Source organism: Panthera uncia (assembly GCF_023721935.1).
Source record: "Panthera uncia isolate 11264 chromosome C1 unlocalized genomic scaffold, Puncia_PCG_1.0 HiC_scaffold_3, whole genome shotgun sequence".
Classification (NCBI taxonomy): domain Eukaryota; kingdom Metazoa; phylum Chordata; class Mammalia; order Carnivora; family Felidae; genus Panthera; species Panthera uncia.
Window position 1 is genome coordinate 22,937,615 of NW_026057584.1, and position 27,084 is coordinate 22,964,698.

General features: G+C 34.5%; 1 protein-coding gene across 2 annotated transcripts in view; it reads right to left on the reverse strand.

Annotated features, from left to right (window-relative positions):
• Window positions 1-27,084, reverse strand: part of SPAG16 (sperm associated antigen 16) — a 1,017,964-nt gene that overhangs the window by 385,055 nt on the left and 605,825 nt on the right. For both annotated transcript variants that reach the window (XM_049614974.1, XM_049614973.1), the window contains one exon: window positions 10,763-10,889. In XM_049614974.1, the coding sequence (XP_049470931.1) occupies window positions 10,763-10,889 (127 nt within the window). The remainder of the gene's footprint in view (window positions 1-10,762; window positions 10,890-27,084) is intronic.

Sequence of the window (27,084 nt, forward strand, 5' to 3'; positions counted from 1 at the left end):
GAGCGAGCGAGCGAGCGAGAGAGAGAATGAGGCTGATTGCTTTAAGAACACTCAGGGAGACTTCCCTTTTAGAATCAAGAATTTATGTTGTATACTACACAGTTAGGGTCTGTTTCATAGCTCTATAGTCTCTTTCATTGATTGTGTTATCAATTTTTGTTCAGTTTTATAGTAATTTTTAAAAGTTTATTTATTTTGAGAGAGGGCGAACATAAGTGGGGAAGGGGCAGAGAGAGAGAGTGGGAGAGAGAGAATCCCAAGCAGCTCCACACTGTCAATGCAGAACCCAATGTGGGGATTGAACTCTCTCACCATGAGATCACGACCTGAGCTGAAACCAAAGTCAGACGCTTAACTGACTGAGCTACCCAGGTGTCCCAATAATAATATTTAATTACAGTTTAATGTCTAGTAATCTACTTCTCCTTACCAATCTTTCTTGATATTATTTTCTCAGTTTTATCAATTGTTCTTCTAGATATAAAAGTTAGCATCACTTTGTCAATTTCCCAAAACAGTCAAAGCAAAAACATTATCAGGATCTTCCTTAGAATTTCATTAAAGCTATACATTACTTTATAAAGAAGTTAAGTGATACGTTTGTCTATTTTGATTAAAATACCTGGAATATCTTTACATGTATGTCAGCGGTTATTTACCTCTCATTATTATGTAGATTTATTATTATATATTACAAAATTTTGTTTATAGAGCATATTTTTTGTTTAAGTGGTGAATTTGCATTTTTAACTTTTGTTTTTGTTCTGCCAGCAGAGAGGAAACCTACTGATTTTTTTCATTTAATTGTATTGGTCTACCTTTATGACATTTTAATTGTTCTACAACTCTGAGTTGTTTCTTGGTTCTTCAAGATTCCTAAATAGGTTATTGGAAATAATTATCTTTCATCTCTCCCTCTGTATATTTTTTTCTATGTTACTGAAATGCTAAAATAATAAATAATAGTGAGGCAAAGGCAAAAACAGGTCTCAGTACAGTTTGTTACTGACTTTCCCAAAAAATCAGATTTTAGATCAACAAATTCTATTTCCCCCCCATTAAATTATTCTTTAATCTTTATTATTTGCTATTTGCTATTTTAGTTACTTTCATTGTATTATTACTAATATTGTAAAGTGACTTTATTTTTAGTTTTTTTTTTAACAACAATAAAATTATTTAACACTATGACTTTCTCCTAAGTATATTTTTGGTTGTTGCTGATAAATTGTATCATAAGGCAAACTGCTTATTGTAATTTTAAGACTTGGTTACTCTTTGGCCCATAAGTAATTTAGGATGAACATGCACACATATACGTGTTTAAGTATTAAGTGTTTTTCTCTGGTTTACAGGTCTTCAAACGTACTATGGTTCCTGGGTTCCTTTCCATTGTTGATTTATTCTTTCTTATTACATTCATTCAATATCTAATAAACCATCTTTATTGGTTATTTGGGTTTGATGTGTGTATTCTTTAGTGTTCATGAATGTAAGCAAAAGAAATTTATTGTGCTAACTACTACCCCCTCATTCCCTCAAAAGAGAAGAACTTAAAAAGTTCATAAAAAAATAAATACATACACACATACATACATACATACAAGAACTAAAGGGAACTAAGTAACAGTAAACACTGCCAAGTTCCTGAGAACATCTGGCTAAGACCCTTTCTCTGATAAATGTGGACTTTAAACCATACTTCAACAGGAAACAATTTCCTACTTGGTCCTCTGCCTTTGCATTATTCCCTCCAAATTCAAAGTTCTAGGTGGGCATGTCCATTTGCTAACTTCCCCAGAAACCACAAAAACAAACTAACCAATAAAAATGAACAACAAATAAACAAACAGCAAACAAACAAACAAAAGCAGACCTTTTCAGCTCTGCCTCATGCTAAATTTCATACATTGCTGGTTTTCCCCTGGAAAAGAATATTTCTTGGATGCTAGGCAGTCAAATAAACAACAAATGTCCATTTTATTATATCTTTTACAGAACCTTATAATTACATTTTGTGGCATGACTAAATTTGAAATGTTTTTGCTTTTAAGTATAGAACACATAAGTGTTTCTGAATTCACATCAGTGTATTCAGAATCCAGTTAAGCTGTATATGTGATGAGGAAAGAGGGGGTACACAAGATAAGGTATCTTCTTTTTCAGTGTTTATTCCCCTATACTCAAAGTCTTGAGTGTAATTAATGGTCAAAAATGACTATCTGGAATGTTCATGATTATCCATTAGAAATGTTACTTTAATTAACTGTTAATAATTTTCTGGTGCTGTAGAGCCGCATAACAAGAGGCGTAGTTTTACCTTCCACTGATCATAACCACAGTAGGATGCCAGAAACACTTGCCAAAAAAATGCTGCATTTAATCTCTAGTTTCATCGATGGTACCTAAAAATTATAATTAACATGTAGTGCTACAATGAATTCAAAGTTAAGACTAACTTGAAGTGCAGCCAAGTCATCACTATTGAAGCCTTAATGGGTTGAATGTATAAAAGAATAAATAACAAGTGACAAGATTATTCCTAAGTAATTTCTATATGTTGAATTGAAGTTGGGGGACTACAATCAAGATAGGTCGAATAAACACTACAAGGATTGTGGAATTACAAATTGATGCAATGAATTACAGTCACTGAGTTCGTGAAAGTGACAGCAATAGACAAAACACTGGGTAAAGCAGTGTGCAATGGAATTGTTCAATTTCATTAAGTACCATTTAACCCATCAACCAAAGAGACAGAACTACAAATCATGAGAAGACTTGCCACTAGCATTCTCAGCTACCAATCAAGGGAAAGATAACTTCATTTTTGACTTCCAAATACATACTCCCAGTGCTAACACTTTGACTTAATTATTACTTCAATTTAAAAAGAAATTGTTGAACTTTACACGTGTCAAATATCATGCCTTACAACATACAACTAGAAAGTGACAGAATCTGGATTCAAACTGCATTCTATCTGACTTCAAATTCTATATTTTCTCTAAACTGTACTCAAGCCAGAAAGGGTAGAGGCAATGCACTGGGATTTCCTTTTGGTCAAACATACTCTATGATTAAGGTGCCATCAGTATTCTTATAGGATAACCCTCCCTCTTCTTCAATGTAAAAAGGTCCCCAAATTAATTTTTCCCAAGAGATCACACCTAGGTTCTATCACATCTAAAAATGATGATATTCATGCTTCCCTTTGATTTTAACTTCCTACCAATCATCTATCCATCTAATTTCATGGCAATTTGAGAAACTGTCAGTCAAGAGAGAAAATGAAAAAAAATCTGTTCAGTTTGGAATGTATTATATGATTTTAACTAGGTATTAAAATAAATTATTATGTTTTAGTGTATATTTATCTTTACCCTTCCCTAAGAACATATATTATGATAAAGGAGACAAGATGATGAAGCTGAAATTTAGAGGGTTTTCATTTTATTTGGGACACTATCAAACTCAGTGTCATGGACAGATGCTTAAAAATGCCTTTCAATAATCAGGTTTTATTAATGTCATTAAATAAAATAGAGACAGCATGTAGCACTAAAGAGACAAGACCTTTGATGCAAAAAGGAACAGGGTTGCAATCTTAAGATCACCACCATTATCTCTGAAAAATTTATTTAACATCACTGTTTTTTACTGTCTTCATCTATAATATGGTGAACATATTCTCTAACATGCAATATTGTTTGTGATGTTTAGATCATGTATCTAAAGTAACTGACAGAATATACTATTATTTTTCTTACAGCTATTATTAAAGAACATAAGAGGAACTGAATTGTCTATCCCTAAATTTCATACTCTCCTAGATGATAATTTCTCTACTAATAATATAAATACTTTCAAATTGATACAAATTACCCACTTAAGCAATGGAATAAAAATTGAGTAAACATATGGGGAAAAGTTTTTGAGCTCATGTTATTTTTATTCAAAGGATAAGATTTTAATGCTTGGTATTAAATTGTTCTAGGATTGGTCCCTCCAATCCTAGAATTCAATCCAATCCATACAATTCAATAAAACAGAATGCAGAGAGGGGTGTCTTAACTATGATAAGAGTGAACTGTTATTGAGAATATTCAACTTTTTCTAAGCATTTGGTTAGACATTTTACTTATTATTATGCCTACTTACAGCACAACTTTGTATCTTTATTAGATTAAATTTCAATGAACTACATGAAATATGGAGTTATTTTAAACCCATACAGAACTGAAATAATTACATAAAACTAATGTATATGTATGCTTCAGTTAGAAATACACAGTAATTAATTGTTGTTTCCATTGATATACAACATTTTTTTCAAAGCCTGGCTCCCATATACAAAAATAGTTTATCCACTGCTGGCCACTGTAATCCTATTTACGTTAACTAAAAAGGATAAGAGGAAAAGCATGACATATTTGTGATATGTATACAAAGATTTTATGTTCTGTATATGAGATATATAAAGAAATGCAGTATTTTATAAGTTAAATCACAATCTTTTAAGATCTTATTACATTAAATTAACTTATTTAATATGATTGTTTTATTGTGTATTAAAATATAAATTTTTAATTTTTAGAAAACAGTGGATTTTTCAGGCAAAATGCTTTTCGCATAAAAAGAAAAACACATGATTAATGATTCCACCCCTCTTATCTCCCTTCCTTCCATCGTCTATTGAGCACCTATTATGCCAACAATTGCAAAATTAGAGAAGAAAGATCCGAGTTACATGATAGGACAGACATGAGTAGGCAAACACCTGTAACATACAACCTGCTATAAGAATCTAGAATATATTAAGTTCTTATACGTATCAGTCAATCTTCTACTTCATATGATTTTTCATAACACCTTTATGTATTGGTATTTCTACTATCCACATTTCACAAATGAGAAAATTGAGGCACAAAGATTTTAGATAATTATGGCCAAAGCCACACTGATAATAAGCAGCAGAATTTGGGTTTGAATCCAGTCAGAATGTGTGCTCCTACTATGCTATAATGTCTGATATAACTACAAGATATTTTAGGATGTAAGCCCATGATTCATCATATAGAAAAACAATTAAGTACATTTATTTTCTCAAATGTATCTGCTTGTATCAAATTGCCTATATTTGAAAACTGCTGATTAGTTTATAAGGCCAATACATCAACCTCAGAAAATGAAAAATGCCTAGCATAATTTTAGCAAAAATGGCTCTGCATAACTGGTGGGTGAATTTGAAAATCCAGTATTCAAATTGATAGCTACAGACCATTATACATGTTTTCCCTTAAGAGTTTTGTATCTGTGAGGCATCATTTGAAGCTCTAAGAGTTGCTAAATCTAAGCAATATATCTGACTTGTGAATCACTGAATTACTGCGTTAAGCCAATATTTTGGGAAATATAGGGATATTAAATCATCTTTTCTCACTGAAATGTCATTTTAACACTATTCTAATTTTCAGTGAGAACCAACAAAAATTAGAGGCCACAAAATAACAATATGGAGTTGAGGTTGGAGAATCAGCTTGTTTACTGATTCTGCTACCGACCAGTCGGCTGATCGTGGGCAACACATTTCACTCTTCTAAGCCTTTGTTTTCTTCAATTCCTAGTATATACAATAATGGTAATTCCAGTCAGCATTACAGTGATGGCACATAGGACGTATCCAGTAGTGTTAATCATAAAATCACCTTTCGAAATAATAAACTTTGGTACAAAAGGCCAAAACTCTACTTATATATAGCAATTACTACATTATTTAAAAAATTTTTTTTTACATTTATTTATTCTTGAGAGACAGAGACAGAGCATAAGTCGGGGAGGGACAGAGAGAGGAGACACAGAATCTGAAGCAGGCTCCAGGCTCCAAGCTGTCAGCACAGAGCCCGACGCGGGGTTTGAACTCACAAACTGTGAGATCATGACCTGAGCTGAAGTCGGATGCTTAACTGACTGAGCCACCCAGGTGCCCCTCCATTATTTTAAAATAGCTTATCTTTCTGTCTACATGGCTTTATATCTTTATTACCACTGCATAGTAATTAATAGACCACATGTTCACTGATGGCAGGGACTCTGTCCCAGTCAATAATCGAGAACCCAGTATGTTGCCTGGCACAAAGAACGTCAATAAAGATTACTAAATTGAATGTGTCTAAGGAATAAAACCTAGAGAGAGAAGGTGCAAGCTTGGCCTTTATGTCCATATTCTAGCTTCCAAATAATGCCAGGCTCCTCTGAGAGTTCACGAGATCCTATCGGGGGGAAACCAACAGGTGTGTGCAGGGTGCAGGCTGAACCACAGAGATGACGTTGGGCTGGGCACCAGACATGATCAAGCAATATAACTCCTTTGGTGAGTACTTAGATTCTCCACTTTACAGGACTTCACAGTCATCAGTTACTGGATCTTTTGGCTAAAGCTAAGTCAGGACAACATCAAATGCTGGACAAGAGCCTGTAGTTAGTCCAGGGGGCGAGGCATAGCCATCAAAGGCAGTCTCAGGCATGAATTCTCTATGTCTGATTCATCACAAGAGACAAAATGTCAGCAACTCTGCTGCCAGCCCAGCTCTGAACAACTCATAGAAGTATAACTCATCCTATCCTATGCTTTACTGTACAGTGAGCACATTCTTTAAAAAAAAAAAATCAAATGGCTTAATATTTTCAGTGGACTTGTGAATGACTAATAATCTCATTGCATTTATTTTAAATGGGCTTCCAAATCACTGATGTATATTAGGTTTTTTTTCATGTCACTTTTTGAGAGGGCATTATAAGTTTTGATTAAATGTCCTATATTATATACATCATTTTCTGGCAATGTTCTAATCTTATTTTTCAATTTTAATATAGTACTTTCACTGTTTCATAACTTTGAGAAAAAATACTTTCTGTGTGTAGTCCTATGAAACAGAGCAAGTTCATGAGTTTTCAAACTGCAAGCTATTTAATAGCCTCCATTTGGTAATTATAGAGATTTATATCCCTCTCCTCATCTCCCACAAAATTCAGAGCTGATCTGTCTAGTTGACTTAGAGACTGACTTAGAGGTCTATACATTCATTATCCTTGACAATAAGCTGTTAGATTAGGTTAATGATTTAAGACTAATATATGTTTGGAAATGGGAGAAAGAGGTTTAAAACTAATTTATAGGAATATAATCCACTGGTCATTTTCATGTTTCATCAAAAAATATTTTAGAGGATGTCTCAATAGTAATTGATCACATTGAGGTGACAAAATGGGCTGTCCTTGTTCTACTAGGAAGAGAAGGAAGCTATTATCTCCTTTTCGGTTCAGACTTTCAGGGTAACCAGACAGTTTATCATTTATCAAAGAATTAAAATAATCTAAAAGTTCGAAAGAAGAAGTACACTGGCACAATACGGATGCAGCTAATGTTACAAGTCCAAAAATGTCACCCATCTCAGTATGTTGTGTACTATCACTTAGAAGATGGTATAGCTACCCTAGTTTTCTCTTTCAAAATCTTTTTTTTTAATTAAAAAAAAATAATGTTTATTCATTTTTGAAAGAGAGAGAAACAGAGAGTGAGTGGGTGAGGGGCAGAGAGAGAGGGAGACACAAAATCCAAAGCAGGCTCCGGGTTCTGAGCTGTCAGCACAGAGCCCAACACAGAGTTTGAACCCACGAACTGTGAGATCCTGACCTAAGCCGAAGTCTGATGCTTAACTGACTGAGCCACCCAGGCTCCCCTCTTTCAATATCTCTTAATATTCACCAACAAAAGTAAATTTATTTTTAACTCCTGCATGAACCATTGGGATATAAAATAGCAAATAATTTCATAGTATATTAACAACATATAACGTGTACTTTTAAAATGCTATACAATTTTTTTTTAATCTAGTTTTTTCAAGGTTTCTTGGGTTTTAAATAAATGAGGTGAATGAGAAACAAAATCATAGAAGTGCCTAATGTGACTTTAATAAAACAATTCTGTTTTAACTCTAGAGTTGTTGTCATATGCTATTTGTAGAATTTTATATTAACATTTTAGTTAACAACTTGCATTGTCTAATTATTAATAACATAAGTAAATTTCCCTTTGTTTTACATGCTAATTCTATATTAAATTATAGCAATTTAAGTATATATATATATATATATATATATATATATATATATATATATATTTTTTTTTACCATCTGGCTTGAAAATGTTTTCAGAAAATAAACTCATCAAATGAATTATATTTCTAGTCAATCATACACTTACTATTATTTATGAATAACATTTCATTTACAACAAAATATTTTAGAGTCCTTTTCCTAGTATTAATTAATTTAAAGCTGGCATACATAGTAATATAAACTTTAATTTGCCATTAAACCAATTTAATAGAGAGATAGATTAAAGAGATACTTTTGGGATTCAATCTTTCTCTGCACATACATTTAATCCAATGCTATGCTACCGTATACTAAAGGCCCTGTGCTGCGATGAATCTTTTTTCTGCTCTCAGAGATACTGTGGGGAGTTAGAACAATACAAAAAGAGCTCACAAATCAGGTAGGAAGGTCACCATCAGAAAACAACTCTGTGCATTTAAGGCGAATATATAGAGGCAACTTCTTTTAATAAGAAAGGTTTTATTTCTAAGCACTAGTGCTTCAGTTTTTCATGAGAAAAAATAAATAAGAGACATGCTTTCTGAGAACATTCAGTTGCAGTACTTTCAGAGAGAAGGGGGAGAAAACCCTGAAATCAAAAGAAAATGAACATAAAATTTGGGTCACTGCTAAATTAATATTTTCTCTGTGGGTTTTCCTTTACCAGTTGCTTTTATATGCACTTCACATCTAAGTATTTAGGCTAAATGCATTTGAAAATCTTGCTTTTCCACTGATGCTCCATTAGCAGGAGTGAACTCTGCTATATCAGGGTCTAAGCCATTTTAAAGCAAGGAGAAGGTTGCAGGACTTTTGTACTCAATAACAATTCGTTCTGATTTTATTCTTAAGTCATGTCTGACATACTTTTCCCCCAGTGCCTTTTGACTTCTGCTTCTTCAGAAGTCTAAATTTCTGCAACATGTGAAGTTGGTGTCTAAGACATTTATAGCTTTCTTCTGTAGTATGTGAACCTGAGACTTCTTGTGTATTCATCCTAAATTAGTTTGCCTCAGATGACTAAATAGGGCCTCCCATACTGAATTGGATTGCTATTCCCACCATCTGTATGTTCATCATCTTAATCCTTTATTGATGTCAATCATGTGTCATATATGGGAAGATAAAAGAGAGAAATTACAAGTTGCATTTCCTTAGTGACTCAGGAATCAGAATCTATGGATATTTCGGTGTTTTTTTTTTTTTTTTGTTTTGTTTTTTTGTATAGTTTCCCAGAGTCCTTGTTTTCTTTGCTATCCTCATCAAATATTACTAAGAATGGATATGGAGATCCTGTTTTGCATATCTTGGAATTTCTCAAATCACTAAAAATCTGTGCTCAATAAGCCTCTGTGTTATCTCTTGTCTCTCCTCCATCTTCAATCCCTTCCCTTCCCTTTGCTCTTTCCCTGAAAAATAAAACTGTTGTTTCCTATGTGAACAAAGGGGACCCTTTGTTTTTCTTCTGACCCTAGAGCTACAGCCTTTTCTCCTCTTCAACTTCACTGCTAAACTGTTTGAAAATGTAGTTTCCCCTTTCTGTCTCAATTTATTTATATCAACTTCACTTTTGAATCAACAGTAATCTGGGGCTGTCTGGTTTTAGCACTGAAAATCCCATGACCCAGGACATTCCTCAGCTGTGGACAAACTCACACAGCTGGTCACCTTAGACACCTCTTCCTCCCATAATCTCTACCTCAAATCACTCTTCAAATTCTGAGAGTTAAACTTCCTGCCTTTAAACCATTCTCTTCGTTTGTTGTTGTTAGTTTCCTGGTTCAAATTCCCATCCACTCACAGCCTGTTGTACCAACTTCCTCAATGAAACAGACTCCCTTACTCAACTACCATAATATATTAGTCTTTCTAAAAGGCAAATTTGATTGTGTTACCCTGCCTCCTTGACATTCTAACAGATTGCCCCTGAAACACTATAAAACCTGAATCAGGTACTTCATGACCTTGTCCTTGTCTATCTGAATACTCTCACCTGCTGTTTCTTCTTCTGTAAGCTCTATTCATACATATTATTACACCCAGAACATACTATTTAAGCCTCACATTTCTACTGCTTTGTACATGCACTACCTTTTCCCAGAGTCCACACTCTACAGACTACCTGATATATCCTACTTATCCTCCACATCTCAGCCCAAGCACAGACTCCTCTTGGAAGCCATCAATACCCTTTCAGGCAGATGACAGTTCTCCAGGCTTTCTCTCTTGTATGTTCTTCCATTTAAAAACATACCTCATTGCATTAAGATAATCTCTTGTTTCTCTTTGCTACAAGATCCTTAAGGAGAAGCACTACATGTTCCCCTTTCATATTTCCTGAACCAGCAGAGTTTCTGTCTCAATAAAAAATTGTTGAATTAATGTTTAATGAAGTCATTGCATTATTTTTGTAATGCCTACACATACAGGAGGCAGGGTAGGTAAGAGTACCTAAGCAAGACCTTGTAAATAGGAACATACTCCCATTTTTTACCTTCCATGCCCTTGCACAATTACTTTATAAGTTGCACCCAGAACCTAAAGAGTGACCAAGAGTGATTAGACTTATCAACACCTAAAAAAGGGCTAAAGATTTGCTTACTGTTCTTGCATCCCATACAGACAGGGTCTTATCTGCAGAACCTGTGAGAAGAGTGTTGGAACCAGGAAAAAACTCAATGCTGTTCACAGAATCCACATGTCCGTACAAAGTGCATCTGCATCTTTCACTGTGTAGACAGAAATGGAGAGTTCAAGTTTTAAGAGTTAGCACCTAAATGTTTCTTATGCTGTCTACACAATCCTAATGAAGATAACTTAAGTATCTGAAGCGTAAGTAATTTTGTAAATGACAAAAATATACAAAAGCCACATTTTAAGGGAAAATTCTATAGTCACTTGACATCCTAAGCACTTTATAGAATTAGTAGCATACAACTGACTAAATTTAAGTTACCATCAATTTATAAAGTCACACCAACTGTCATTTATTCCTTCTCACGAAATGATTAAATAAAAATGGTCCCCATCTAATAAACGAATATGCTAAGAAAAGAAAACAATGGAAGGCAAATGTTCAGGCTTCATTCTAAACCCACTGAATTCGATTCTGATCTCTACTGTTAGAAATAACTAAGAAAGAAATAAAACTGCAGTTTTGCCTTTTGCCACTTTATCAAAGTTTTTTTTTTTAAGGAAACAGTATATACAGAGCAGCATTATTTCCTGTTTGTAATGCTTAATTTCTTTTAATGAACTTCAGTGATAAGCATATTTTAAAAACAGAGAAAGAGTAGAAGCAGGATAATTAACAGTGCTGAGAACACAGGAGTCAATATAAGCACATTTCTAATAAGATAACCAGTTGTTTAAGCTCTGACCAACTGGCTCCTTTCTGGCTTGAGCCATGCCATATTCGGTAGTCTGGCATAGTGGGGAAACCTCTGCAATGGGAGGCAGGAGACCGTGTTCCAGTCCTAACTTTGACAAGAGCTAGCAGGGTGACCAGGAGCAAGTTATTCAATCTCAGTGCCAGCAGCTTTCCTTCCTGTATGAATGAGATTACTTAATTTGATGTACTGAGAGGTCCAATCCAGCTCCAACATTCTGGGATTCTCTGACCAAGGTCATATATGTAAAAGGGAAGGGAAGAAGTCAAACTGAGCACAGCATCTAGGAACTGTTAGGAGCAAAGTTTGTTCCTCCTCACTTGATTTTGATGTTTTTTAAAAAAATCAAGAGATATTAAGATTTATGAATATATTACCACATATGTAAGTTACTCAGTGACACCCTCTGTGATTGAGTCTTTCCATATCAAAATTAAGTATTATATTAATTAATGTCAGGAACAAGAAAGTAAAACCAATAAATTCATTAATTAGGACCATTCTGTGTTAGCATCTTTATCTCAATATTTCTGAGAGAGCTTGATAATAGTGTGATTATTAAAGCTGATGATATGGGTCAGTATATATCAGGAGTTAACAAACTATGGCATATAGACTGGCTGCCTATTTTTGCAAATGTTTTATTAGAAGATGCCAATTTGTTTACAATTGTCTGTTGCTGCTTTCCCACTACTATAGCAGAGTTGCATAGTTATGAGAGAGACCATATGGTTCATAAGCTTAAAATATATAATACCTACTCCTTTAAGCTAATATATTTGGATATTTATAAGTATGCCTGGATTTTACTTCTGACAGTTTTTTCCTTTTTTGAGGTTAGTACTAAAATGTACAGAATAATTTCTTTTTTATTTTTAAGGACTTACTGTGTTATATAGACATTTTACGTGCTATTTTCTAATGATTCCCAAAACATAAGTATAAAATATTTCTTTAAAAGTTTATACTCCAATGCCCACCATATTGAAATAATGACACTTAACTATTAAGGTAATTGTTCCAGAAGAGTAATTATTCTTTCTCCATAGCTTTATGGGGAAACAGACAGAGAGAGATTTTACAGAAAAATAAGAAGAATATATTTATTTTATTAAAGTAGTAAATTTTTAAGTTATATAGGATTTAACTATAAAACAAAATAAGCAGAATTAAAGGCAGTGCTGAAAGTCAAGTAAATATTTTATTATTGTGAAATATCATTCCCTAAGAGACATCCTAACATTAAGAAAAAATATTAAAATTATGTTATTTTTAATTATTTTATAACTTATAGAAAAGTGGAATTAAAAAAGGAAATGAACAAATGTATAATTCCTCCCTCTTTTTATACTTACCTCCCAATTTTCAAAATCACAATGTTAATACTACATCAAAAATCATAACACATATTTGATCAGTATTCACAAATCTCATAGCTGCCTAGTGACCCCCACCTGTCCTCCTAATTTTTATTTAACATATATTTAAATTAATCCTCTGTACCCATATTTTTTTTACATTTTCTTCATCATTCATTACTTCAAGAGCAATTTTGACTGGCTATAATATCTTGTTTCATCAATTTTTTCTCAAATGTTTATGAAGAAATTTTCCACTGTCTTATACCACAGGCAAAATCTGAGGCCAACCTAATCTCTGTTCCCATTTCCGCTCAACTACCTTTGCGGATGATAGGCTTTCTATGCGCATTAGCTGCGTAGGTCTTTCACAAACACCGCTGTTCAGAAATTTTATCATAGCATGACTTGATAGCTATTTCCATCTATTATTCTCAGACTATAATTATTCTACGATAGTTGCTTCCACTATATCTTTATGTTTTTCTCTTCCATTTATTCCATTTTTTTTTCTTTAGGAACACCAACCAGGTTTTATTTTTATTTTGTCTCATTTGTCTCTACAGCTAACATTTTGTTTATGACGTTTATATCCTTATTTTTTTTTCATTTTTTCACCCCTGCTCTTTATAATTCTCAATTGTGTTTATTTGTGTGTGTGTGTGTGTGTGTGTGTGTGTGTGTAGAGGGGAGCCATCAAAAGCTTTGGTTTATGTTTTCTATTTCACTTATTTGCTGATATTTCTCAGTCTACTTTTCATATATGTCTACTGTCTTATAAAATCATAATGAAATGCTTGAGTATTTTTGATATTTCATCATGTAAAATAAATTAAAAATAACATTTCTGTAATCTTTGAAAATATAGTATATTTTCTATCTGAATTATTGATAACTTTGCTTAGGTAATTCCTTCTGCATTATATAGTCCCTAGTAGAATTTTGTTTATATTAATTTATTCTTCCATTTTTATAATTCTTCATAAGTTCAGGGTTGGTTTCTTTTTATTATGACTTATTTTTGAATGGGACAGCTACTTGCTAAATTAAATAGCAGAAAGAAAAAACTGGACGTATGTTATCTCTAATTTCTAATCAGGTTTGTTGTCTTCCACAAAGACTTACCACCAAGTGTGTTATTGTCCCAATCCCTAAGTTCATCACTCTTCCATTTTTGTATTTTAAAGTATAGATGTATCTTCTTGCAAAACCCCTTGAGTCACAAGCTCTGTATTAACTCTCAAGGCCCCTGCCTTCCTTACCACCTTCAATCTGTCTCATCTATGGCAATCTCCGTTATCTCCTTTATCTAACAATAAAAATGTCTTGTTAGAATTTGTTTCTAACCATGTAGAGTAACCAGTACTTTACTTCTCCCCACACAATAAATAAATATAAAATTACACAAATTATGTAAAGCAACTGTTCTATGGCATTAAACTAAACACAGCACAAGATGGTAATCTTTTAGAGAAAGAAAAAACTCAACATGAGCTCCACTACCCTCCTGACTTTCTGCTTGGAAGCACTTCCCTGCTATTAAATGTAACAGCAGGACCCCAGTAGAATTGAAGTCTCTGTGAGACAAAAGGCAGTGAGAACAGTTAGGGCTGCTGATATGCCTGGAATTTGCAGTGTGGGGTACCTGAGAAAAGGGAACTGCACTGGAATGGCAGTTTTTATGGGGATTTTCTAGGAATTGTTTGTCAAGGTCTAGATGGCATTTCTACAGAGTAAGATTCAATAATCCTAGCAGAGATTTCCCCCTAGGAAATCTATAGCTGAGAGCTGAACAGTAATACCAGAGACCAGGGACTGTTGGAAGACACTGTGCTTTAATCCCAACCAGAGTGAAGAGAACTCACTGGGCACCTCATACTTTCAGTTGGGACTCCAGAAAGACCCCACAGTAAAAGTGAGGGTCATCTTCATTAACTAAGTTCAAAAGCAAAGTAGACTTGTCTTGCCAAAAAATGAAACCAAGACAGAAAGGGCAAAAAGAATCTGCTGATAATGAAACTAATCACTAGGACAGAACTCACTACCTTTCATAGAAAGACCACCTAATATAGACTACTTGTAATTGCCATTAACAACATCCAGCATATAATTTTAAAAAATTACTACATATGTGAAGACGAAGTAAATGTGATCCATAATCAAGATAAAATCTCAGTAATAGAGATGCTAAGATGAATCAAATGTTGATTATAGAAGACAAAAAAGACTTCAACCATCTATTATAAATGTTTAAGGATAAAAAGACACAGTTACAATGCATGTGTAAATAAAGAATCTCAGAAGATAAATGGAGGGGTGCCTGGGTGGCTCAGTTGGTTCAGTGATTGACTCTTAATTTCGGCTAAGGTCATGATCCCACAGTTTGTAAGATCAAGCCTCGTGTTGGGCTCTGCACTGACAATGTGGGTCCTGTTTGGGATTCTCTCTCTCCCTCCCTCTCTCTGTTCTTCCCCTGTTCGTGTTCTCTCTTTCTCTCTCTCAAAATAAATAAACTTAAAAAAAGTGAAAACTATAAAAAAGAAGCACAGGGAGGAATTAATAAGTACAATATGTGAAATAAAAATATCATTGATCTTTTGCAAATGATGATCAAAGATCATTTGCAAAATGGATATTACAGAAAAAAGGATAGGTGGGCTTGAATACAGATTAACAGAAATTATCTAATTTGAATAACAGAGTAAAAATATAGTATACAGTAAAATATAGATATAGTAAATATCTATATCATAGATCAGTCATCAGTAGGGAAATATCACATAGTCTAATGGATAAATAATGGGTTTCCAGAGTGGGGTGGAGAGTAGGAGAATGAGAGGAGTAGCACATTTCTGAAGAAATAATAACTACAAAATTCCCCAATTTGATGAAAAATACCAATATACAGATCCAAGAAACTCAACAAAGTCCAAGAGAGTTAACAACAGAACATACCTAAGCATTTCATAGTCAAATTGCTAAAAGCAAAATATAAAACAAAAATCCTTAAATGGCTATAGATAAAAGAAACACAACATGTAGGAAACAATGGTATACATGGCAGCTTACTTCTCAGCAGAAAAAAATAGAGACACGATATAATAGAACACATTTAAGGGCTGAAAATCCAATAATCAGTTAAAAATACCTTCCATAATGAGGATGAAATAAATTTTCAGATAAATGAAAGCTGAGAAAATTCAACACCAGTAAATCTTTCCTATAAGAAATGCTAAAAAGAAGTTATTCACACTGAATGAAAATGGCACCTGAAGGAAACATGTATATGGAGAAAATAATGCTGGCATTGGCTACTTGGAGTCTTTTGTGGTTCCATACAAATTTTAGGATTGTTCTAGCTCTGTGAAAACTGCTAGTATTTTGAAAAAAAATTTTTTTAACGTTTTTATATTTATTTTTGAGACAGAGAGAGACAGAGCATGAACGGGGGAGGGTCAGAGAGAGGGAGACACAGAATCTGAAACAGGCTCCAGGCTCTGAGCTGTCAGCACAGAGCCCGACGTGGGGCTCGAACTCACGGACCGCGAGATCATGACCTGAGCCGAAGTCGGCCGCTTAACCTACTGAGCCACCCAGGTGCCCCGAAAACTGCTAGTATTTTGATAAGGGACTGCTTTAATGTGTAGATAGCTTTGGGCAGTACAGGCTTTTTTTTTTTTTTTTTTTTTTTTTTTGACAGAGAGAGAGAAGAAAGTAGGGTTTGGGGAAGGGCAAAGGGAGAGGGATAGAGAATCTTAAGCAGCCTCCACACCCAGCAGGGAGCCCTACATCAAGCTCAGGAGCTATGTAAATACATGCTTTTAGAAAGGAGATGTATGTGTTAAAGGTATAGCAATTTTTTGAAAAATATTTCTTCATTTATTTTGAGAGGGAGGGAGGGAGGGAGGGAGGGAGAGAGAGAGAGAGTGCATGAGCAGGAGAGAGTGGCAGAGAGAGAGGGAGAATCTTAAGCAGGCTCCATGCTCAGTGCAGAGCCTAATGTAGGGCTTGATCCCATGACCATGAGATCGTGACCTGAGCTGAAATTGGGATTTGGACACTTACCTAACTGAGCAACACAGGTGCCCTAGGGTAGCATAGACATCTTAATAATATTTGTTATTCCAATCCATGAGCATGGGATGTTTTTCCATTTCTTTATGTACTCATCAATTTCCTTCATAAGTATTCTATAGTTTTTAGAGTATAGATATTTTACCTCTTTGGTTAGGTTGATTCCTAGGTATCTTATGGTTTTTGTACAATTATAAATGGGATTGATTCCTTGATTTCTCTTTCTACTGCTTCATTATTGGTGTATCGAAATGCAACAGATTTCCGTAAGTTGCTTTTAAAATTCAACACCCCTAAAATAAATAATACAGTTAAGAAATGGGCAGAAGACATGAACATTTTCCAAAGACATCCAGGTGGCTAACAGACCCATGAAAAGATGTTAAACATCACTTATCATCAGAGAAAGACAAATCGAAACCACGGTGAGATTATCACCTCACACAGGACACAAAAGATATTGGCAAGGACATGGAGAAAAGGGAACCCTCTTACATAGCTGATGGGAATACAAACTGGTACAGCCACTCTGGAAAACAGTATAGTGATTCCTCAAAAAAGTTAAAAATAGAACTATCTGATGACCCAGAAATTGCATTACTAGGTATTTTCCCAAAGGACATGAAAATACTGATTTGAAGGGGCACATGCACCCCGATGTTTACAGCAGCATTTCAACAGGAGCCAAATTATGGAAAGAGCCCAAATGTCGATCAACTGATGAATGGAGAAAGAAGATGTGGTGTATATATGTGTGTGTGTATGTATGTATGTATGTACATACATTACCCAGTACATGTACCTGTACACACATTACTCAGTCATCAAAAAGGATGAAATCTTGCCATTTGCAATGATGTGCATAGATCTAGAATGTATTATGTTAAGCAAAATAAGTCAGAGAAAAACAAATACCATATGATTTCACTCATATATGGAATTTAAGAAACAAAACAGAGGAACACAGGGGACAGGGAAAAAAAGAGAGAGAGAGAGAGACAGCCATAAGAGATTCTTAACTATAGAGAACAAACTGAGGGTTGATTAACGGAGGGAAGTGGGTGGCGGATGGGCTACATTGTTGATGGGTATTAAGGAGGACACTTATTGTGATGAGTACTGGGTGTATATGTAAGTAATGAATCACTAAATTTTACACCTGAAACCAATTTTACCATATTTAACTAACTAGAATTTAAATGAATTTAGATTTAAACAAAAACTTGAAAAGAAAAAGATAAAAAAAAGAAGAACAGATAATATGTGGTTATAGAAACCAGAACAGTATTTGCTAGAGGGAGTAGGCACTGATTAAATAAAGACACAAGGAAACTTTCTGTGGTCACAGAAATCGCCTATATCTGCATTAGTTTCAAAGTTATATACATTTGTTAAAACTCATCTAATTGAACGGTTAATAACTGTTCATTGCACTGGATGGATATATTACCTCAACTAAACAACTAAAAATAAATATGGCTTGCCAGAATACTTTTTCCCTCTACCTTCACTCCCCTGATATTTATGGCATTGTAAATATTCTAGAATATATATTGCTGTGAATAACTGAATATTTATAGTGATCCTATTCTCTTATCAAGTATGTTTCTCATATAAGCATGGATCAAGTACATGCATCTTCATAGATGGACAGAGAATCTTTAATATTTAAAATAGCTATACCATTGGGGCACCACACTGAGCAGAGAGCCGGCTTAAGATTCTCCTTCTCTCTGCCTCTCCCCCCTCCCCCCGCTCTCTCTTAAAATAAATAAACATTTAAAAAATAGTTATACCATTAGCATATACATCTTTTCCTTTCTAAAGGTATGTATTTACATAGCTCCTGGGAGGTCTTTCATGTTTAATTAAAAGGAAGTAAACAGGAAAGAAAACATAAAAAATAAAAATCCACAAGAGATTTAATGAACACAATACAAGTGAGAGAAAACACAATCGATACAGATGAATGCATAAGAAAGAAACAGCATGAACAATATATAAAACAATGATTAATATTTCTAACCTATCAAATGTTAGTGAATAGATTTATATCTGTGACAAAATTAAGATTATTATTTGTAAGTAGTTCATTAGTTGTAACTTTTTAGAAGACTATTTACTAAAGAGAAAAATTCTGAATATGATATTTTTAATTGAAGCATTTCAACTTACAAAGAATTATGCTTTTAATTTAAAAGTATCTTTTAACAGATATAATTTTCCATTAAACTAAAAAGTCTATTCCAAAATTTGGTAGTATTTTTAAAAGCAAATGCAACAGTATTACAAATATGATTATATCTGGTTCATCCTAACAAAGATATAACAAATATGCGTACACAGAAAATGTATTGTTCTAATATGTGTCCTTGCATATACACACTATAGGTAAAATACTGTGCATGTCTAGAATTTATATTCAGCCTTTGTTGTTCATTAAAACCCAATTCATTTATTTAGGAGTCTATTCATATATGGTGTTGGGATAGAGGGAGCAATTTCTCAATGATATAGCTCACATAGTTTCCCAAATGAAAAGGAAAAGCTGGGTCTTCACATAGCTTAACAGAAGAAAGAACTGCTGAAGGGGGAAAGAAATCTGCTCACGAGCCACTGGTTTAAGGTGTGGGGCATTCCAGGCAGACAGGCTGCAAGAGCAGGCTTGTGAGAGATTAATTAGCTGCCAGAGCAGGGAGTTCCATTCAAAATTTCTTTGCAAGGTGAAAATGGACTAAAGTGATGGAGCATGACAGCACCACAAGGGATGGAAATGATTTGTACACTTCCATCAAAAACATAAACACTGAAGCCTGATGCAATTTTCTCTCTGTTGCCCTGTCGGCTGTTTTCCTAACATTTTTGTAGGAAGAAGTTAGTTCATAAGCAATGGCTCTTTATTAACTCACCTCCTGCTTTTCCTTTATTTCCTCTTTTCCCTTGATTTAATTTATTATTCTGGTAAGTGAATGATGAATATTTTTCTGAATTTTCAGCTCATTATAAAACAAAGTTATCTACTCTTCTAGAGCAGATACATTTTCACTTAAAACGTATTTCCCATACATATGCTAACATACAAGATGACAACATTTTAACATAGTTTCTCTTCATGAGGCATTAAATTTTAGGAGTTTTATTTTCTTTGGTGTGTTTGTTTTAACACTATTAATATTGAATATACAATTGCACCTTTAAAACTTCAAGCTTGTATGAATTTACAGATCAACAAAATATTAAGACAAGCATGGAACATTTACAAAAAAGCAGCACAATATATATCTCTGAAGATAAAAGCTAAAAAAAGTCTATTCTTGTTTTGAAAAAGAGGATTAGCATTCATTACCTTATTAATACTTAGTAATACCTGGATTTTAAATAGTGTTTATATAATTGAGTCAACCTGCAATAATAAAATTTATCACTAGGCTTAGCCAATAATTCTTTGTGAAATACCTAAATCTAAGAATCCAACATGAACATTAGTGAAACCTATTTAAATCCTCATACTGTAATTCATAGCATCCAGTTCACTGAGGGATTCCTCCCCACCCTGGTTTATTTTTAAAAGTTTATATATAAGCTATTTTAAGACCCACCAGAATTAGCATCTCAGCACGGCAAAATCCTCAAGTGACATCCAAAATTTGACTTCAAAAGTTAACAACACTTTAATAATGAGAGCCTTTTGTTTTATATTACTGTAAATTATATAAAATCCATCATGCAATAGTTTCCTTGTGACCATGGAATTCAGTTGAACATTTAGTAGAGAGAGTGATTTTTAAACAAAATCTATCAGGGAGTCTTCCATAAGCCCTATCTTTTTTTTTTTTTTTTCAACTTTTTCGGAAACAGGCTCCAGGCTCCGAGCCATCAGCCCAGAGCCTAACGCGGGGCTCGAACTCACGGACCGCGAGATCGTGACCTGGCTGAAGTCGGACGCTTAACCGACTGCGCCACCCAGGCGCCCCCATAAGCCCTATCTTAAAGTTCACCATAACCTATCATGACATAACAAACTATCATGTAGTTTGAGTATCTCACCCAGGAAGGCTCATGAATAGGCCACAGCTTCGAAACTATAAAATTTCTTGGCCAAAACCCTTGGCAATAAACATACAATCTGAGCCTCACCCCCAAATAGTAATAAAATTCCACTCCGTATGTGTAAACATAGGGCAGATTCTTGGTAAGCTCAAAATATTTGGAATACAGCCAGGATTTAGGGAATAGAAGCAAAAGGTGAATAAATTAAATAACTAGAGTAGAGCTGGGATTCACTCAGAGTACTCTCAAGTCCTCACTCAGATTTTCTGATCAGTCAACTGACCTGTTTTTGCAAAAAGCAGGGTTTTGCAAAGGGAGAGGGTTAAGAGGCTGGAGGGCACAACTGGTAACAGTGAGAAAAAGTAGATGCTTGGCAGTTTATACCAGTAAACTGGATAATGGAAAAACTAAAATAAAAAGACCAAATATTGAAATGACATCTTGGGGCAAATTAATAAAGGCAAAAGCAAATAATTCTGTATATTCCAACAGCCCCTACATTTAAAATTGTAGTTTAAACACACCTGTTGAGTGCTAACTATCCTAAGCATTTTGCATGTGTAAACAGCACTGTGAATACCATTGGCCCTATCTATTCACAGATTCTGGATTTGTGAACTGTCTACTCACTAACATGTATTTATAACACCCAAATCAATGCTTTCGTAGACATTCATAGATATAGACATGCACAGAGTGGCAAAAAATTTCAAGTCACAGGATGTGACATTGCACGCTGAGGTCAAGCTAAGTAAAACTCTGCCTTCTTGTTCCAGCTCTCCTACTGTAAGCAGTGTCCTTTTGCGGTCTACTTAGTTCCGTGGTTTTAATTTTTTTTTTCACAGTTTTGTGCTTTTTTGTGGTGATTTTTGTGGCTTTGCTGTTTAAAGTGCCTCCCCAGTGCAGTGTTGTCTGGTGTCTGTAAGTGCGTGAAAGCTGTAATATCACTTATACAGAAAATGGTTAGACAAACTTTGTTCATATGTCAGCAAATAGTGCTTTTTGACTATAATTTCAGTGTGAATGAATCAACACATATTAAATAATGCATCTTTAAACATAAACACACACAAAACTAGGTTAAATATTGATTAATTGACAAATTAACTTGCAGGAAACTAACCCTGTATTTCTTCTGGGCACAATGTTTCCATATTCACTAATCCAGTGTTTTTGGTGATTTTATAAAATATAACAATCTTGAATAAGAAGAACCAACTACACTTATAATTTATCCAGTTTGAAGATAAGGAAACCAAAGTATACAAAGTCTAGATAACTTGCTCAATATCACACATGTACTTAGTGATGGAGGTAGGATTATTCTTCCCAAACAGTTGGCTTAATACCATGTACTTTTAACCACTATCTACACAATCTTCCACACTGCCTATCGTAATGTCAAGTGAGGGCTTTGGGTTATCAGCCAGTGATGAAATTTTGCTTTGCAGGTAGAAAAATGCAACATTCATTTTAGGAGGATTTTCATTAAGAAATAGTTACTATTTAAAATGTTTCAGTGCTATTTAAAGTGTTTCAATAAAGGTGAAATGTTTATTGCCTATAAAATTAATTTGTATTAACCCATACTCCACAGTACCAAATAAATCAACTTTTATGAATTAGAAACATTAGAAACACATAAAACAAAAGTTATGTGGTCTGATACAGTGGCCCATTGCAGTTGACTTATGTTGCTTTATAAGATAGTGGTTTATATATTTTCCTAATTCCACATTCAGTGATTTCACTTGGGTCATTTGAAATTGGTCATGGTGGTAGTATTTATACCATGGAAATTGGCAAATGCTACACACCAGAGCCTACGTTTTTCTGAAAGTAGGTTTATAAACACACACTGCTTGGGTGCCTGGGTGGCTCAGTTGGTTAAGTGTCTGACTTTAGCTCAGGTCATGATCTTGTGGTTCATGAGTTCAAGTCCAGCATCGGGCTCTGTGCTGACAGCTCAGAGCCTGGATCCCACTTCGGATTCTGTGTCTCCCTCTCTCTCTGCCCCTCCCCCACTTGCACTTTGTCTCACTCTCAAAAATGAATAATAAATAAATACACACACACACACACACACACACACACACACACACACACACACACTGCCTGATTGCCTGATGTGATGATCCTTGGTTTAGCCAGAGTTTTCCTTTCAAATATATATGAATTACTTAAAGATTTCTTTAAAATTTTTTTTTTAATCTTTATTTATTTTTGAGAGACAGAGTGTGAGCAAGGGAGGAGCAGGGAGAGAGGGAGACACAGAATCCGAAGCAGGCTCCAGGCCCTGAGCTGTCAGCACAGAGCCCAACGCAGGACTGAGCCACCCAGGCGTCCCTAAAGTTTTCTTTAAAATCCCAGTTATCATCTGATTGCCTGTACTGAGTTTCCTTGGCATTTCTTATTTTATTTATTTTGTTTTGTCTTTTGTTTATGTTTTAATCCAGCACATGATACTCATAAGAGTAAGAATGAACATGAGAATGAATATAACTGCCGAAGTTCTTTTTATTTATTTACTTAATTTTTAAATTTAATTTATTTGAGAAAGAGAGATTGAAAGTGCATGTGCAAATGTGAGCAGGGTGAGGGGCAGGGAGAGAGAGGAGAGAGAATCCCAAGCAGCCTTGACACTGTCATTGCAGAACCTGATGTGGGGCTCATTCCCATGAATTGTGAGATCATCACCTGAGCCGAAGTCAAGAGTCGAATGTTCAACCGACTGAGCCACCCAGGTGCCCCAGTGCCACTGTTCTTACGGATGCAGTAATAAACTACTTCTTCAGTAAATACCTGAACTCTTCCTTTACTTTCAGGGCACAGGTTTGTTCCCTGCCATCCATCCATACCTTCTAGGTCATTTGGTACCTACTACCCAATCTAAACTGATTCAAATTTTGCCCGTGAATAGTATTACAAAGGACAGAAAGAATTAGAAATAAAATGTCCCATTACTGAGTTGACACTCATGGTCTGGGATTCTCAAAGTTAACAGACTAAGTAAAATAATTACTTCTGCTTTAGAACCTATGTCTTATGAGGCGGAATGAGGGAAGCCAATCTCTCGTGTGCCTGAGACTCAGACCTGAATAAGAAAGAGTGAAAGCTTATACACTTCAATCATATGGTGCTGCTTTTGTATTTTCTGTAGTTAGGTCAGTTTTTTAAAGAACTTTTGCTCTACAAATTCTATGACTTAAAAGTATTAAATGTCTTTTTTATATTCAAAAATGGTCAGGAGAGTTGTTTTGAGGTGTATCTTTAAGAATAATTTAAACAAAAAGGGAAATAAATTAGCTTCAAAGATGATTGCAAGTGACTCACTGTTAACTATAAGCTGATCAACAGATGTAACATTAAATACTTGAAATCCAAAAACCACTTCTGAAATCATCTGTTTAACTTCTCACTACTTATATATATATAAACAAAGTATAGTTGATGTACCATGTTATATTTGTTTCAAGTGTACAACATAGAGATTTGAAAATTCTGTACATTACTCAGTGCTCAGCACAATAAATGTTGTCATCATGTCACTAGACATTATTACAATATTACCGATTATATTTCCTGTGCTGCACTTTTCATCTCTACAACTTATTTATTTTATAACTGAAAGTCTGTACCTCGTAATCTCCTTTACCTATTTTGTCCATCCCTTATACCTTCCTCACTACCAACCATGTTTGTTCTCTGTATTTATGAGTCCATTTCTATTTTTTGTTTGTTCATTTATTTTGTACTTTAGATTCCACATATAAGCAAAATCATATGGTATTTCTCATTCTCTGTTTGAATTATTTCACTTAGCATAGTATCTTCTAGGTCCATCCATGCTGTGCCATGTTGTTGCAAATGCAAAAATCTCATTTTTTAAGCTTTTTAAAAAAATGTTTATTTTTGAGAGAGACACAGAGTGAGAGCAGGTGAGCGGCAGAGAGAGAGGGAGACACAGAATCCGAAGCAGGTCTAAGCTTGGAGCTGTCAGCACAGAGCCCAATGTGGGGCTTGAACTCACGAACTGTGAGATCATGACCTGAGCCGAAGTTGATGCTTAACCCACTGAGCCACCCAGGCACCCTGATCACATTAATTTTTTTATGGTTGAGTAATTTCCCAGTGTGTGTGTGTGTGTGTGTGTGTGTGTGTGTGTGTGTGTGTGTGTTTAGCATAAGCAGTAATCTCTAGGACATCAGCTTTAGCAACATATTTGTAGATAAAACAAAAGCAAAAATATACTATTGGGACTACACCAAAATAAAAAGCTTTTGCACAGTGAAGGAACTATCAATAAAAGAAAAAGGCAACCTAATAAATGGGAAAAGATCATTTACAAATGATATATCTGATAAGGAGTTCATATCCAAAATATATAAAGAACTTAATACAACTCAACACCAAAAAACCAAATAATTTGATTAAAAAATGGGCAGAGGACCTAACTAGACTTTTGTAAAGATGACATACAGATACCCAACAGGCACATGAAAAAAATGCTCATCAGCACTAATCATCAGGGAATGCAAATCAAAACCACAATGAGATATCACCTTGCACTAATCAGAATGCTGGTACCAAAAAGATAGTAAGTAACAAGTGTTGGAAAGAAATGTGGAGAAAAGAGAAGCCTAGTGTATTGTTGGTGGGAATGTAAATTGGCAAAACCACCATAGGAAACAGTATAGAGGTTCCTCAAAATATTAAAAATAGAAGTACTATATGATCCAGTAATCCCACTACTGGGTATTTCCCCTCTAAAAAAACACTAATTCACAAAGATATATGCACCCCTATGTTTATTACAGCATTATTTGCAATCAGGGAGATGTGGAAGAAACCTGTGTCCATGGATAGATTAATGGATACAAAATATTTTAATATAATATAATCACAAGTAACCACACTAATACATTTGAATCTTATACCTGTTTTCCAGGACAACAGGTCTTGGAAGAGATTTGTGTCAGAAACCAGATATCAGTAATGAGAAAAGTTAGTGGCAAAAGGCAAGACTTCTAGACACAGAAGCTTTACTCTAGGAGAGTAGGAATCCCAGCAAGAAAAACAGAAAGTAGACAAAGAAGGGCTGAAATGAGAGGAAAAAAACCTTAGATTATCCAAGGATTGGATGTTTGAGAAAAGAGATTTAATCCAGCTGTTTCCTTACGCTCAGAGCTTTCATTCAAACTTGGTGTCTTGTGACCATAAATGGGTGAAAGATGAACGGACACAGAACACCCATCTGTCACATCATCCTATTTCCTTCATAGCACCAATCACTAGGTGAAATTAGGTTGATTGCTTATTCATGTTCTTGAAATCTCTCCCTCCCATCAGTCCTGCCTAAAGTTACATACCCCATGAAGACTCTGGCCTTATCTGGCATGTTTATTGTCTGATAGCAATAACCAGAGGAGGTACTCAATAAATATTTCTAATTATTAATGAAACTGAAGATGTGCACGAACTGTGAGGAGATACCACTACTTCCCAATACTTAATCTTAGTCCAATATCCTTCCCTTTCACCCAAAAATACTGATTATGTTGTTTAAAAATGAACTTACTACACTTATGAGGATTTCAATTACCTTAGGAAAAAAAAGAATTGTATATCAACACAAATGATATAAGAATTATTTCTACCTGAAAACCCATAGAAACTGACGGTATTTTAGTTTTTATTTTTCTCATGAAAAGTAGAATTTAATTAGGCTTAAACTTCTGATCTTAATTCACAAGCTTACCCTTAGGAACAAAAGCTTCTTAAAAGTATTAAATTAATGAATTCTTTGTCACCATCCTTGATGGTATCAATCTAAGGGCCCCATTTTTCCACTATGAAAGTAAAATGTCAGTAAAAATGATCACTTTTAAATTTTTGAATGAGGATGGAACCATAGGTAAAGACAATATGGTGACATATTGTAAGCCAATCAGGGGACATTAGCTGTGCCACATGTTCAATGCCCCTTGAAACTTTATCCTATTGCTGCTACCAGCTTCTTTTCAGAGTGGCTTGATATGAAATGGTGAAATGAG